The 15,369-nt window shown below is 52.3% G+C and overlaps 1 protein-coding gene across 2 annotated transcripts in view; it reads right to left on the minus strand.

Moving 5' to 3' along the window:
• Positions 1-5,828, minus strand: part of DGCR6L (DiGeorge syndrome critical region gene 6 like) — a 6,528-nt gene extending 700 nt beyond the window's left edge. Inside the window, exons 1-4 of one of the 2 annotated variants that reach the window (XM_027575527.2) lie at positions 5,642-5,828; positions 5,402-5,562; positions 1,265-1,365; positions 325-465 (exon numbers count right to left, since the gene is read on the minus strand). In XM_027575527.2, the coding sequence (XP_027431328.1) occupies positions 325-465; positions 1,265-1,365; positions 5,402-5,562; positions 5,642-5,751 (513 nt within the window). In that variant the 5' untranslated portion in view covers positions 5,752-5,828. The remainder of the gene's footprint in view (positions 1-324; positions 466-1,264; positions 1,366-5,401; positions 5,563-5,641) is intronic. The other variant, XM_027575528.2, reaches the window with a different exon arrangement.
• Between the last annotated feature and the right edge of the window lie 9,541 nt (positions 5,829-15,369).

The raw sequence follows: 15,369 nt of genomic DNA on the forward strand, positions 1-15,369 counted from the left end.
GACTCCTGGCCACGGCTTGCTAGAAAGGGACAGAAGCAGGGACGTCACCTGCAACAGGGCCTGCAGTTGCCCTGGCTTGGGGCACAGGGCCTTGTGAGCAGCAGGGCCTGGGGAAGGTGGACAATGCTCCCACAGCCAGTTGGCTTGCCTTCCTGTGGGCAGAGGCAGTGGGACCTGCCTTACTAATTCTTCCCTCCTCCCCTCCCCCAACACACTCTGGGCCTGGCTCCCCAGGGACGAGTGATAAAACCCCAGACGGAACTGGGCCTTTGGGAACCAGCATCCCCTGGGCTATGCCAGGGCAGGCCTGCCTGAGGCACTGACCTGTGGGTTGGTGGTCACATAGAAGCCAGCAACCCCAGCCTTCTCCAGTGTGCTCTGCTGGTCGGCTACCTTCCGGTCCAGCTCTAGGACAATCTTCTGGTCCATTGCCCGCTGCTCCTCCCGGATCCGGTGCTCCACTGCCTGCATGGTGAGGGCGGCTCAGGGGCTCAGCCCCCTGCCCATCACACGCTGCCTCACACACACACTGGTGGCCTGCCATTTCCTCCAGCCTGCTCCCCATTCCCAGTGGCTCCAAGACCACTGATGGTGCCCTTACTGCCCCCAGGTTGCTCCCTTCTCGGCCACACTGAACCCTACAGAAGGGCTCGGCTGCCCTACCTGGAATGCTCTCCCTTCCAGGACCCCTGGCCAGGTGTCCTCCCTTTGCTGTGCCAGGCCTTGCCCAGCAAGGACTGCTCGGGACCACCATGAGCTGGCCAGATGCCAGGTCCACTTCTGCTTACTATCAAGTTGCCAAATGTCTCTGGGCCTTTGTATATGTTCCCTCCCCACTGGGGCTGCCTGCCGATCCCAGCTCGGCACCTCTTCCCTGTGAACCCTGGCTCTAGGCTGCTTGGGACCCTGCATAAGCCTTCCCATGCACCCCCACCACCCATGGCTTCCTGGTTACATATGGGTCTCCTGGTTGTCCTGGAGCAACCTGGAAGCAGACTGGGCTTCTGCTGGCTGGCCCACCACCCCACCATTGCCCTGAACAGGCCCAGCCCTTGAAGAGCTATGGTCTTGGGAAGCAGGGGGATCACACTCTCTACCCGGTCCTGCCACATCCCAAACCCCATAGTGAAGAGTCACATTTGGGGACTCATCAGGCCTCCAACGGCCCACGCAAGTTGAGGCCCAGAGCAGCCAGGGGCTCCCAAACCGCCCTGAGCCCTCTTCACCACAGCCCAGGTGATACCCACCCAGCTCACACCCCTACCTCCAGCTCACGCTGCTGAGCTGCCTGGAGCACGGGCAAGTTGTGAGGCCGGCAGGCCTGCTGGGCTTCCTGGTGCTTCTGTCGCAGCGCCTGCCTGAGCACTAGGAGGAGATGAGACCAGAGAAGTCCAGCAGGTGGTGGGGGGCGAGATGGAGGGGGGCAGGACACACTTCTTGCCTCAGCACCTACCCTGGCTGTCCCACCATGGGGCAGCCAGGCCAAGGTGCAGAGGTGAAACCCTGCACTACAAGCTGGGTGGAGTTCTGGGGGACGCCTAGTCCCCTAGCCCACTCAGTCTTGCCCTCACCCAGGGCAGGGCCTTTCTCTAGCAGTGAGGATCCAGGGGACTCTGGAGGGTGCAAGACAACTGAGGAGGGTGAGACAGGGCAGGCTGGCCAGAGCTATAGCCAGTGCTCACAAGACCAAAAGGAGTGGGAGACTAGTCCAGAGGCTTCTGGGCTCAGATGGCCACAGGCCAGCAGTCCTAGGTGTGAGCTGCCCATCACCCATGGGACGTTCACGGAGATGTCCACCTGAGGGTCCACTGTGAGACCATCCAGGCAAAGTCTGGAAAAGGAAGGAGAGGAGAGGAGTCATTGTGCCCAAGCATGGCATGGCCTCTGCCCATGGTGGCGTGGTGGTGTCATTCCCTCAGTGCTGCCCTTCAGGGTGGGCAGAGCTGCCCCACCCCATCCACAGCTCCCAGAGCGGGTAAGGTGGGTACAAACCCTGGGAGGCCCAAGGATGAGGTAAGCCATTAGAGGCCCTGTGCTGGGGAGTCTGTGCTGCTTGGAGTGGGGCTCACAATGGCCACTGAGAAAGCTCTCACAGTTGCCATTAAATCATACCATAAACAGAAGCAAAATTGTCCACTGTGATAGGACTGGACAGAGGACAAAGGTACCATGCATGGAATGGAAAGAAACTGATTACAAAACAGAATACTCAAAACTACACAGCCCAAGGCCGCCTGGGTGGCTCAGTCAGTTAAGTGTCCAACTCTTGATTTTGGCTCAGATCATGATCTCGGGGTTGTCAGTTCGAGCCCCACATCAGGCTCCACACTGGGCATGAGCCTGCTTAAGATTCTATCTCCTCTCCCTCTGCCCTTCCCCTCCCCTGCCCACCACTCTTTCTCTCTCAAAAAAACAAAACAAGAAAAAACCCAAAACCCAAAAGCAAAACAAAGTGGTTTCCACTCAAACTACACAGCCCAAATCCTAGACCAATGTCAAGTGGCCAGATCTCCCCTATAAGGAGTGGTCCCTGGCCATAAGGAAACACAAACCCAACATTATGTCTTAAGCAGACACCTCTTAGCCAGTAGTTTGGCACCTCCTGTGCCCAGAACCTTCCCAATCTCCTGTTTCTTGGCATTCTGTGCACACCTCAACAAGCATTTATCACATTAAATGAGTTTGAAACCAAGAGCCACACTTAAAGACACCTCCATAAACACAGGGACAAGGAGATGCTCCCAGGTTAATGTTTATACCCCGTGGAGGCAGGATGGGAGGAAACAGATAAATGCAGGGATATGTCATCTCCTTTGCTCCGTTTATGAAACATTGCTGCAAATCCCAGGACAACTCCCAAAGTGCACTGGGTGAGCAACCACAGGTGAGAAGGGAGCTGTGCCCACTGCCCAGGTGGGAGGGGACTGGCTTTAGCCGTGACCAAGGAAAACAACGGCAGCCAATCACCACCACCTGCTGAGTCAGAGGGAAGGAAAAGCAGAAAGTCACAGGGTGCTTACCCACTGCTGGTGGTATTAAAACCTGCCCGAAACTTCCAAAGGACAAGTAGCAAAGTGTCTAGAGGGTTATCAAAAACTCCCCATTAAAAGGAACCAGGATTCTGTGAAGAGATTGCTGCCCACCCCCTACTTTTATCATTCTGAGTGCTTTACTGGCTCCCTGAACTAGTAACCTCTGTGGTGATAAACAGATCACGCCACAAGATCTACAAGATCTACTTACTGACAGCAAGATAGTAAGTGACCACCACTGCCTGCATTTGGCAGAGACTCAAGCACAGGCAGGAGAAGTGGGAAAGCTTTATGGCGGCCGAAGGGGAAGGTGCATCCTGACGGGAGGCTGCTGGAGAAGCTGGAGGGGAGGAGGCAGGGAAAGAACAAGAAAAGATGAGCCTAAACACCTTCCTGCACCAGAAAGCAAGGAAGTGCTCCGAGAATGATGGGGACACATCAAAAAACGGAGGAGCCAGCCCAAGAGCTCTGCCACTGACCAAACGTGGCATAATTTGAGCATTACAAAGAATAATGAGCTATATACTTTGGATTTGTGACTGTATATGCATGCTACACCTCAATAGAGATGTTTACAAAGACAACCGCTCCAACAGCAGGGAAAAGGTAATACCAATTCTATAAAAATTCTTCTAGAAAACAGAAGAGAATACTTCCCCCAACTCACTCTATGAAGCCAGCTTTACCTTATTACCCCATCCAAAGACATTATAAGAAACTACAGATCAATGTCCATTATGAACACAGAGGCAAAAATTCTTAACAAGATTTTAGCAAATCAAATACAATATAATAAAAAGGGTAATACATCCTACCAAATGGGATTTATCCCAGGAATGCAGTTTATCCCAGGAATTAAAAAAATGAGTTATTCACCATAGTTAACCAAAAGCCACGTGATCATGCAGAAAAAGGGATTCAACAAAACCCAATGTCCACTCCTGAAAGAAACACTAGTTTTTGCCACAAACGTGGAAGCTGCCTATCATCATGCCTGGACCTGCTGTCCAGCTGACAGGAAACACAGAGCCTGTAGAAATGGTTAAATGACAGCATGAGGAAGCAGTCTGACAGATCCAGAATGGGGACATTCTACAGGCAGAATGCCCCAGACTCTTCAAAAAGTCCCATAGTAAATGTGACTGTTCCAGAAGCAGAGACCAAAGTAACCAACTGCGATGCATAAACCTACACTGGCCTCACAAAGCGACAGTTTACGACAAGTTGGATAATATGATTGCGGACTGAAGATCAGAAGACACCCTGGAATGATTTAAGTTTTCAGGACGCTGTCCACCATGCTCACATTGGCGAGTGTTCTTGATCTAGAGCACTGGTTCTCAATCCTGGGCCAAGGTTGATCCCCAAGGATGTCTGAAGACATTTCTGACTGTCACCGCGGGGGGGGGGGGGGGCACGCGGGATGTGCCACTGTCATCTAGTGGGTAGAAGCCAGGGATGCTGCTAAACAGCTTGCAATGCACAAGACACCGTCTTACCATTAAGACTTGTTCAGCCACAAATAACAACGCTGCGCTTTTGAAAATCCCAGTCTAGAGGAATGCTGAAGACTCACGGTGAAGCCCTATGGTGTTGCATATATTTGGCGGTATTAAGGCTTTGGCAAAATGTTACTGAATCTAGCTGGAGAGAATATGGGTATACATTACGCTATTCTTTCAACTTTACTGAATGTTTTAACCTTTTTTTATATATAAATAAGTTGGGTAAAAACAAAATAACAAAGGTGGGAAACTGATGGGGCAGGGAGAGCTGCCCAGCATACCTTGCAGTAAGGGGCTCCGGGAGACCTCTGAGTGGGGATGCCTGGGAGGGGCCAAGGCTCATAAAGCTTTAGCTGAGGCTGAGGGTGTGGCTCAAGCGAGGAAGTTTTCGGGTCCCAAGGGTGCCACAGGGCATAGTGCAGGGGAACCCAATGTGCAGGTGGTGGTGTGGCCCTCTGCGCTGCCGGAGGGGAAAATGACCCTAAAGGGCACGGCGGAGCTGTCAACACTTCGGGACATCACTGGGGGCGGTCAATGACTAACGCTGACCAACACTACCGGGATCTGTCGATGGACTGACCAGGCAGGGAGGCCTTGGGTCATCCTGCTTGGAGGAGGGTGGAGACACGGGCAAGTCCGGGCAGGGAGTGTCTGGATATTATGCTAACAAGGGGCCGTGCAACTGAAAAAATTAAACTGCTTTGACCCCTTTGTCGCCAAAAAGACGCTAGCAGTCTCCGAGCCCTTGACCTGGTCAATTTTAGGGACTTCATCTGAGCGACACCCAGGGCAGGGCTCGGCCTGCACAGAGACCGAGAGCTAAACTCCCGGAGAAGCCTGCGTCGTCCCGCCGCCCCCGCGCACCTCGGTGTTCATTCTGCAGCCGCAGGCGCTGGTTGTACAGGCTCTTCTCTGTGAGGTGCTGGATCTCCAGCAGCCCCTGCACGATCTCGAACACGGTGCCGTCGAGAAGCGCCAGGGCCAGGTCGCTGAGCGTGGTGTAGGACAGGCGCTGCTGGAAGGAGCTGCGGGCAGAGGGGCGAGGTGAGCGCGGGCCGGACCCAGGGCCACTTCAGCCGCCCGTTCCGCTCCGCGGCCGCGCACCTAGGCAGCTCTTTCACTAGGCTCTGCAGCGCGGACAGCAGCTGGTAGTGCCGCTCCTGCTGCCGGGCCCCATCTACCGCCTCCTCGAAGGCGCCCGTGTAGCGCTCCATGGCGCCGGAGCCCAGCCAGCAGCCGGCTAGAGCAACGCACGCCCCCTCTGCGTCAGTTCCTAGTGTGGCGCGTCCCGCCCATTTTACGTCCGTTCGAACGCGGTGCGTCCCGCCCCCTTTTACGACAGTTAAAGCACGGCGCGGCCCACCCTCTGCGCCCTGCAGAAGGAGACTCTCTCCCCGCTCCGCGGAGGTTTTAAGGAGGGTCCCTCGTTGTCCCCGCCTCTTACCATGCCATTTTGCCCACGCGACTGCAGAGTACGCGTAACCATAGCGTCGAAATCGCGAGATTTCGAAGAAGCCCGCCCTGCCCGCACAAAGTGGGGGCGGACCGAAGCCCAGCCCCACTGGGGATGTATGGCTGGGCTGGGCGGTGTCCTTGGGGGGAAGAGGTAGGGGGGAGGGGTGTCGTCCAGCGCACGCGCCTGCTGGGGCGCCGGGGGAGCCGCGGCTGTCGCAACCCGTTTGCTCCTGTTGCTCTCCCAAAAAGGGCTTGAGTCACTCATCGCTGAGCTCCGCCAATACAAGCGGCGTGACCTTGAGCCATTTTCGTCACCTTCAGGCCTCAGTCTCCTTGTCTTCCATTCATAGGACGTTTGTCGGGGTTACCTGTCAAGAGAGCCCCCACCCCAAACACACACACCTGCGCAGGGTGTGGGAGCTCCAGCAGCGGTGGTGTAGGCAGGCCCTGCGCGCTGGAAAAAGCGCCTGGCTTCGGCAGGGGCGGTTTTCCCCCCTCCCCCGCTTTCCCCAACCACAGCACCTTCGGGACAGTCCTGTTTCCCGCCTCGCTTCTGCCTCCACCAGGGTAGTCAACGTGTCGAAGAAAACCTGGCCCAATGTCTCAGTCCAACCTTGAGAATAAATTTCCTGGAATCCACAATTACGGTTTTCATAAGCCACAAAAATCTACAAAACAAAGTTTCGATTGCTGAATATCCTGCTGGGCTCATGGGGGCAGGGGATTCCCGCCATGGAGAACCAGCATTGTGTCTTCCTCATCTCAGTGGGAGGGTGTGCAGTGCTGCCAAAAATTGGGAGGGGGCTGCTGTATAGTGAAATGCAAAAGTAGGTAGACTCCTGAAGAAAACAACCAGAAAGAAGGCTTGTGTGGCCAGCTCGAGCAGGTGAATCCAACTGGCCTTGGATAGAATGCCCAGACTTTTTGAGAAGAGGGCATGCTGACCCCCTGGGGGCTCTATAGGGTCGGGGCCAAGGAGAGGAGTCAGCCTAACTTAGGGCATTCCCTAGGATGATCCCTTGACCAAGACTCGTTGACCAAACTTTGGGCAGGTTTCTCTGAACGCTCTTCTGACTAGGCCTCATACTTGGTGATGTGGGAAACAAAGGCAGAAGAAAAATTATTAAATTTCCTTACTACTTACAGCCCATTGACAAGTCCTTGAAACAGGCAGAGTGACATTCCTCTAGGGACTCAACTGCCTCAATGTTAATACTAAGGGCAAAAAACAATCCTAGCCCAACGCCGCCCCCCCCCCACCCCGGCCCCACAATCCTGTAAGTCTACTTTAACATACAAAAATTCCTTTAGAAATTTCCTTTCTCTCTAAACCCCCCCAAGATATGTGTTGGCAATCACCCCTGCCCCAAGCATATGGCCTGACAGTATACATCTGAAGGGTTTCATGACTAAGGTTTTATTAGACAGTAATAAATGACCTTTTCCCACCAATAGCCCCTCAATGTCCTGGAAGCCTTGCTTCCAAGTTCCTTGGAGACTTACGCTATCCCTAACCTCTTTCCAACTTGAAAGTAGATAATGGGCCAATCCTCATGACCTCAGTGCGGCTCTTTCTGACCACGGGTCCTGTCCCCATGCTTTAATAAAACCAACTTTATGCACCAAAGATGTCTCAAGAATTCTTTCTTGGACGTCAGCTTTGAACCCTAACATTCTTTCCTACATCACTTGGGCGGTCTTCAGCCTGCCTGGTCCAGTTGTATAAAGAATCCCGTTAAGTCAGTTTAGAGAGAAGCCCCTACCCTTGATATCTGATTGACCTTGAAACTGATCAAAGTCCTTGTCCCCTACTCAAGAGGACCCATGAGGCTGGGCCACAGCAGCCAAAGGGAGAGTGTATTGGGGTACATGTTACAGAGGCTCCTGAGGGCTTGTCCTAAGAGCAGTAGGGGGATCTGAAGGTTTAGGGGCACAGACATGATCAGATTTGCCTTTCACAAATTACTCGGTAGCCACCATGGTGGGATTTGAGATGACAGGGCTTCAACTGAGGAAGGGTGGAGGGAGGGCAACACAGGGAGGTTGAGGGGGTGATTTCTAGAGCCACCTGGGGTTGTACTGAAGTCCCCACATGGTCCTCACAGTTTTCTCCAGGGTGTTTCCTCAGTCCGGGCAGGGTTGGCTCTCCCTTCCCCACATGTCCTTGTGATGCCTCTGGGCCTGGAACCAGGAATGAATAGAATGAACGAATGACAAGCACAGGGGAGAGCACCCTGGCACCCTGCACCAGACTCCTGGCTGGTGACAGGAGCCGGAGCTGCCATGTGGGAGCTGAGCAGCTGTGAGTGGCTGCAGGAATGGGCTGGGTCTAGGCCTGGGCACTGTCACCTTCCTGGAGATCATAGGCAGTGGGTGATCACAGCATCTGGGTGAGGGTGCCCACCTGAGTCCTGGAGGAGATCTAGATGGCGGAAGGTGCTGGGGTTTCAGTCTGGGCCCACCTCTCAGTTCCCCATCTATGAAGGGCATCTGCGTGAAGCCTGGGTCTGAGATAGAGATTCATGCTCTGGCCAGGTAGGTGACCACAATGCCCCTCTGCCCAGGCAAGCTCAGTGTACCTGGTTGCTCCAAGTCCTGGGAAGTCCAGGTGGGCAAAGTCAGGCAGGCCTGGGTTTGGAAGCTACTCCACAGCCTTGCTCTGCTACTGGAGCAGGAGGGCCCCTCTGGCAACCCTGGTCTGACCCGTGTAAGCAGCACTCCTCTCTAGTGTGGACATAGGTGGTGGGTCACTCAGGGCTGTGGACTCCTGGGCCTCCTCTGGGTTACCAGTGAGGGCCTGATCGGAGGGAGGGGGTTCTGACTCCCTAGATCCCTAGAGCTGACAGTGTTGGCACCCTGGGAGGTATGTCTGTAGGAACAGGGGGCTGGCATGTAGATGGGACATGCAGTGGGGATACATGTCCCCTGTGTGTGTGGGCTCAGTGGGGCCACATAACACATGCTGGGTAATGTCTACCATGAACCTTCGCTCTACAGCCGCCGTCTGTTTGCTCCACTTGGCCTCCCAAGCCTGAGAAGCTGGCTAGTAACACTTCAGTGACTGGAACACACTGGACTGGCTCTTCAACGTCAGGTGGGTACGGCTGGTTGTTTTGTGTTTTGAGGAGCTGCAGTCCCTGTTTCAGACTGCACAACTGGACGGGCACAGCTGAGTCTGTGGTGTGAAGGGGTGTGTGTTTATGTGTGGGGCTAAAGGCTTCACTGTGGTTTTTACAGCCGTTGGTCCTTGAGTGTTGTGTGGGCCTCTGTATCCTTTGAGTTTTTTTTATGTGAGGGTCTTGCTGTGTGTATAGAGACATGGTTCTGCTCTGGTGTCCTGGTGCCCTGCACACATCCACATAGGCCATTAAGACAAAGGCATGAACCACAGCTGATATAAGTCTTGGCAGAACATCTGTGATCCTTCTAGAACACTGGGGAAGGCCTGTGGAGGCCTCTTTCAAGGCCACTTTCACTCACCCCCCGATTCCCCTAGGGGCTCTTCTGAGGTGGGTGCTCTCTGCCCAGTTCCTCAGAACAGAGTTGCAGCCGATAAAACCCTCTGCTGCCATGGGGAATGGGCTTCTCAGTGATGGGATGTCCCACAACCCGTGCTGCGCTTCTGGCCCTTTGGTTTCCTTGTCATCCTTTTTGGTGTGTGGGGCAAGGACAAACATGTGATTGGTTTGTCAGTGTGTGCTGTAGATTTTCATGAAGTGAGTATGTGGAGAGTCAGCTCATGTTATTACAGAGGCTGAAAAGTGTGCCATCTGCAAGACTGAGACCCAGGAAAGCTGATGGTGTAATTCGGTGTGAGTCTGCAGGTCTGAGAATAGGGGAGCCGATGGTATAAATCCCAGTGTGAGGGCAGGAGATGTAATGAGTTGTTTTAGCTCAAACAGCAAGTCCAAGGAAAAAAGGGTTGAATTCCTCCTTCTTCCTCTTTTTTGTTCTTTCTATTCAGGCCCTCAGTGGGTTGGATGAGGCCCACACACATGGTGGGGGGTGGCAATATGTTTTGGAATCGAATGATTCAATGGAAATGCTGTTCTGACCTGGAAATGCCCTCAGACATATCCAGAAATATTGTTTAATCTGGACTCCCCATGGCCAGTCAGGTTGACATAAAATTACCCATGACTAGTCTACCTCTTGTCAACTTGGCACCCATACACATCTCTTCAAGCCATAAGGAATTACTTATGACCAAATAAAGGGGTCATGATTCTGCCTTACGTGATACAACCTTTGTACGAGGGAAAAGGCACTAACTCCTTCCCTAGCAGAGGAGGTAGGTCCTTGAGTGGTGTTTCCTTTTCTCCTTGATATCATGTAACTTAAACACTATGATGTGGAATTGGCCATAGTTAAATCCTATGATAAAAATTGGTACATCTTATGTTACATGATAAGTGCATAAAAGAGGGGGAAAAAAGATATACACAAACGTATTCATAGTAAAATAAGGAGGAAATACTCAATGATGATTGTGGTCCTCATTTCTGTTTCTGTAACGGATCACGTGGCCGTAGCTGACATTTACAGCTAACTTCTTTCACTACCCCTTCACCTTTAGTGAGCGCTTCAGCTGGTTTTATTCTTTGCCTGGTGAGTAGACCCAACCCTTCATTCCTGCCTATTACTTGGGTCATCATAGTTTTACATTAACCTTGATCACAGGGCATGGTGAAACCAAGAGAGGCCCTAAGGAATCTCCTGTATTCCAGACATATTGTACCTTACTTCTATTGTGCAGTGGTAGTCCAATTTTCCCTTGGTAGTCAGGATCAGTCACCCCAGGCAACACCACAATTCCCTTCCCTTGTTTATTGATTCAGAGGCACGAAGAGATGAAAGTGGCTGAGTGGCAGTCTTAACCTCCAGGTCAATGGAATCATTGTGTCTCCTTGTAAGAGCCTTTCTCCCTCTCGTGTTTTAAGACTTCCAGGCCGGCAGAACATGAGGTTATGGGACTAGGAATCAGAAATTTTGCTAGTGGGTGACTTAGGGTAGTGGGAGTGGTGCCATTCCTGTTTACATCCCTTGCTTCCTGGACCTATGACTTCTGGCTATTGGAAAAACAGCACCATATGTTGGTCACTGATTCAAAGAATATACAACCCTCTGGAGAACCTTGCCTCATCCCCACAAGATATTGCCACATAGCTGGCACTGAGATCAAGGAAGACCTCCCAAATGAGAACAAGCACCATTTATTGAGAGCTTGCTCTGCATGGCGCAGGGGTCAGCCACCAGCACTTGCAGAAACTTCAAGGCAGGCAGAGTGGGAAAGCTTTCTGGTGGGGAAAAAACGGAAGGCATGTCCTGATGGGAGGGTCAGGCTGACTAAAAGAGGGGCATGATTTGTGGCGGGGGGGGCAAATTTGGCTTTCTCCCATTTGCTGTGTTGGAGGACAGGGCAATATTGAGGGAAACTGTCAGCTACTGATCAAGTCCTGACTCTTGGGGGCAGTTGTTGCAGAAAGTGTGGTGTGACCTTCTAAGCTGGGTGCTGCGGCTTGTGGGTCAGGCGCCTTGCTAGTTGGAGCAACCAGGCTCCTGGGCTCCTGAGTGGATTTAGAAAATTCTGTGGACCAAATAGAGTATTAGCCATAAAAAAGAATGAAATTTTGCCTTTGCTGTAGCAAGGTCCATGGATGGACCTTGAGAGTATTATGCTAAGTGAAATAAGTCAGGCAGAAACAGATAAATACTGTATGATCTGACTATATGTGGAATCTAGAAAAACAAAACAAAACAAAAACAAGCTCATGGATATAGAGAACAGACTGGTGGTTGCCTGAGGAGGGAATGGAGGCCCCAGGCGGGCCAAATGGGTGAAGGGAGTCAAAAGGTACAAGTTTCCAGTTATAAAAATGAATGTCATGGGGATGCACTGTACACCACGGTGACTATAGTTAATACCATATTTCATATTTGAAAGTATCTAGGAAAGTGGACCTTGAAAGTTCTCATCACAAGAAAAAAAAATTCCTATAACTATGTATGGTTGCAGATATTAACTGGATGGTGGTGATCTGTTTGCAAAATATACAAATATCAAATCATTACATTGTATACCTGAAACTAATATACAATGTTATGTCAATTATATTTCAATTCTTAACAAATTTCGTGGACCGGAACCCATGCTTCATCATTTTAAGTCAATCAGATAGTCTTCTTGGATAGAGAAACTTCAGTGTTTTTACAACTACAATTAACCAGAAAAAAACGGTAACAATTACGATAATGATGAATAATAGTAACCTCAGTAGTAACAATCATTCCTATAAATCTCAGGATTTCCATTCTCTATTCCAGTAAATCCCTTCAATCACCTATCTTAATAACGTATTTCTCCTCCGGGTCCGCTACGGGTGCTCCTCCCAGCCCAGCTCAGTATTTCTTAGCAAGGAGTGTTACCCCCGCCCCGCCCCTTCCGGGGGCAGGAGCTGATCAGTGTCCCTGGAATGAGACTTGGAAAACTTCCCTGGAAGGTGCCTCCAAAGAACAGGCCCCAAAAGGTACAGCGGCCACGCTGGGGGTTCCCCTCCCAGTACTCAAGGCGGCCCTGTGAATGGGGTCTTGGAAAATTTTCTGAGCAGCACCTCCAACGACTGGAGCCCAGGCAGTACGCGGGCCGGCCTGTGGACCACCTGCGGTGAAGGGCACCTTGTGCTGGTGGACCCTTAAAGCGCCAAGCCAGCGAGCCTCCTGGGAAGGTGGCGGGAACGGGCGCTCCCTCGCAGAGCTGCAGGTCCGATCTCAGGGCTCGCTCCCAGTCGGCTCCGGGAGGCCACTTGAGCGACCCCGCCCTCGCTGATGGCATCTCGGGGCTTTGCTTCGGGCATCGTGGCAGAGTCAGATCCCTTGACCATTCAACCGCAGCGCATGGAGTAAACTATATAAAAGGGGCCGCCAGGTGGCGCAGTACCACCGAGGTGGACCGCACCCGGATGGACCTGGGTCCCTAGGACCAAGAGGGAGCACCGCCAGCCTAATGGGCCTGGCCTCGTCTCGGTCCCTAACGACAAGATGATGGGAAGCAAGACGTGGAGGCCCAGTAAAGCCCTCCGCAGGCCTCCTCTCATCGGTCATCCTGGCCAGGCCACAGCTCTGGAGAAGGGAGTTGGAATATTTGCGGGCGTTCCGAAGACCGGGTCCCACGCAGACCCGCACAATGGATGGGGCGTCCTACCTAAACTCACCCATAGGGCTCGAGCTGGTCTCCACCTCCACAGCGGGATTCGGAAAAGCTGATGGGAAAGTCCGGCGATGGGGACCCACGCAAGCCCGTCTCCAGGCCCGGATACACCTTCCCAGGCCATCTGTGTGGGTAGGGCCGGTCCGTGTCTCCGAAGGGGAACTTGGGAAATCTTGGAGTCACCTCCGACCACCGGACCTCGCGAAGGACAGCGGCCCAGCCAGGGCCCCATTCTGTCTCTCACAGACGGCTCCTACCGGTGTGCCACTACGAATGGAAGCTTGGAAAATAATTTCAGCAGGTGCCTCTGACAGCTGGGATCCACTTGGGCTTGCGGCTGAGCCTATGATGCGCAATCCGGTCCTCCCGGAACAGCCGGGTCCCACCTCCCGGCGGGAGACGGAAAAAGAAAATGGAAAGCATGAAGACCAGAAGGCCAGGTCACACGCTTTCCCATTATCCCGCTATGGTTGGTTCTCGAGGGCAAAGGGGCACCAGCAGGTTCTGGTCCACACCCGCACCCGGGAGGACAGCGACGGTCACTCCCCTAAAACCCTGCCTGTTCATTCTCCAGCGAATGGATGATGCACCAACGCACCGACTCCCGGTAGGACCGGGAAGATTCCGCTAGCGCCACCGGCCTTCTGGAGTTCTGCCTTGCGTGCCTTGGCCAAACCCCATCCTTGCGGATTTCTCCGGGATTCCGGAGGAAAACTATATAAAAGCGGCCGCCAGATGGCTCCCCACAACCGTCGTTCATGTCAGAGGGAGGGCACTATATCGCCGGCCAGCAAAGACGCACCGCCGCCACCCAAAGGCGCGATCTCCTCAGGGGGCACCCAAGATCACATCTCTCCGCCAGGGGGTTTGGGTTGGGGGCGGGCGGTGGGCGTGCAATGCATCCAGGGGCATCCTCCTGGGAGCTCCTAGCCCGCAAAGCGCAACCCCGGAGCCCAAGGGGGAACTTGGAACATTTCCCGGAGAGGCTAACAGGCCAGGGAGTGCTGCCTAGGTTCTCTCCGGAGCAGCTCAGGCGGTTCCCGGGTTCCCGGGAGACTTGGTCAGTTCTGCGGGGGCTCAGCTGGGCAAGGCCTGGGAAACTGAAATGTTGAAAGTACTCCTAGAGAACATGGATGAATCACTGTTATTTATAATTAAACCCAGAAGCCATAAAGCAAACGATCGATAAACGTGGCCTCACAAATTTTAAACAAAACAGATCTTTGCACATAGCACAAGCAAAGTCAAATGACAACGGGACTGGGGAACATTTGTGCAAATACATGTAGAATACGATACTGATTTCAGCATTACTTATTATAACAAAACGGGAAAAAATACTAGCTCTTTTTTTAAATTTTTTATTGTTATGTTAATCACCATATATTATTTTGTTTTGGTGTAGTGTTCGATGATTCATTGTTTGTTCATAACACCCAGTGCTCCATGCAGAATGTGCCCTCTTTAATACCCATCACCAGGCTAACCCATCCCCCTACCCTCCTCCCCTCTAGAAACCTCAGTTTGTTTTTCAGAGTCCATCATCTCTCCTGGTTCATCTCCCCCTCTGACTTACTCCCCTTCATTCTTCCTCTCCTGCTATCTTCTTCTTTTTCTTTTCTCTTAAAATATGTTGAGTTATTTGTTTCAGAAGTACAGATCTGTGATTCAACAGTCTTACACAATTCACAGTGCTCACCGTAGCACATATCTTCCCCAATGTCTATCACCCGGCCACCCCATCCCTCCCACCCCCGACCACTCCAGCAACCCTCAGTTTGTTCCTGAGATTAAGAATTCCTCATATCGGTAAGGTCATATGATACATGTCTTTCTCTGATTGACTTATTTCACTCAGCATAACACCCTCCAGTTCCATCCACGTCGTTGCAAATGGCAAGATCTCATTCCTTTTGATGGCTGCATGATATTCCATTGTGTATATATACACCAAATCTTCTTTATCCATTCATCTGTCAATGGACATCTTGGCTCTTTCCACAGTTTGGCTATTGTGGACATTGCTGCTATAAACATTGGGGTGCAAGTACCCCTTCGGGTCCCTACGTTTGTATCTTTGGGGTAAATACCCAGTAGTGCAATTGCTGGATCGAATGGTAGCTCTAATTTCAACTGTTTGAGGAACCTCCATACTGTTTTCCAGAGGGGT

Source organism: Zalophus californianus, chromosome 14 (assembly GCF_009762305.2).
Source record: "Zalophus californianus isolate mZalCal1 chromosome 14, mZalCal1.pri.v2, whole genome shotgun sequence".
NCBI lineage: Eukaryota > Metazoa > Chordata > Mammalia > Carnivora > Otariidae > Zalophus > Zalophus californianus.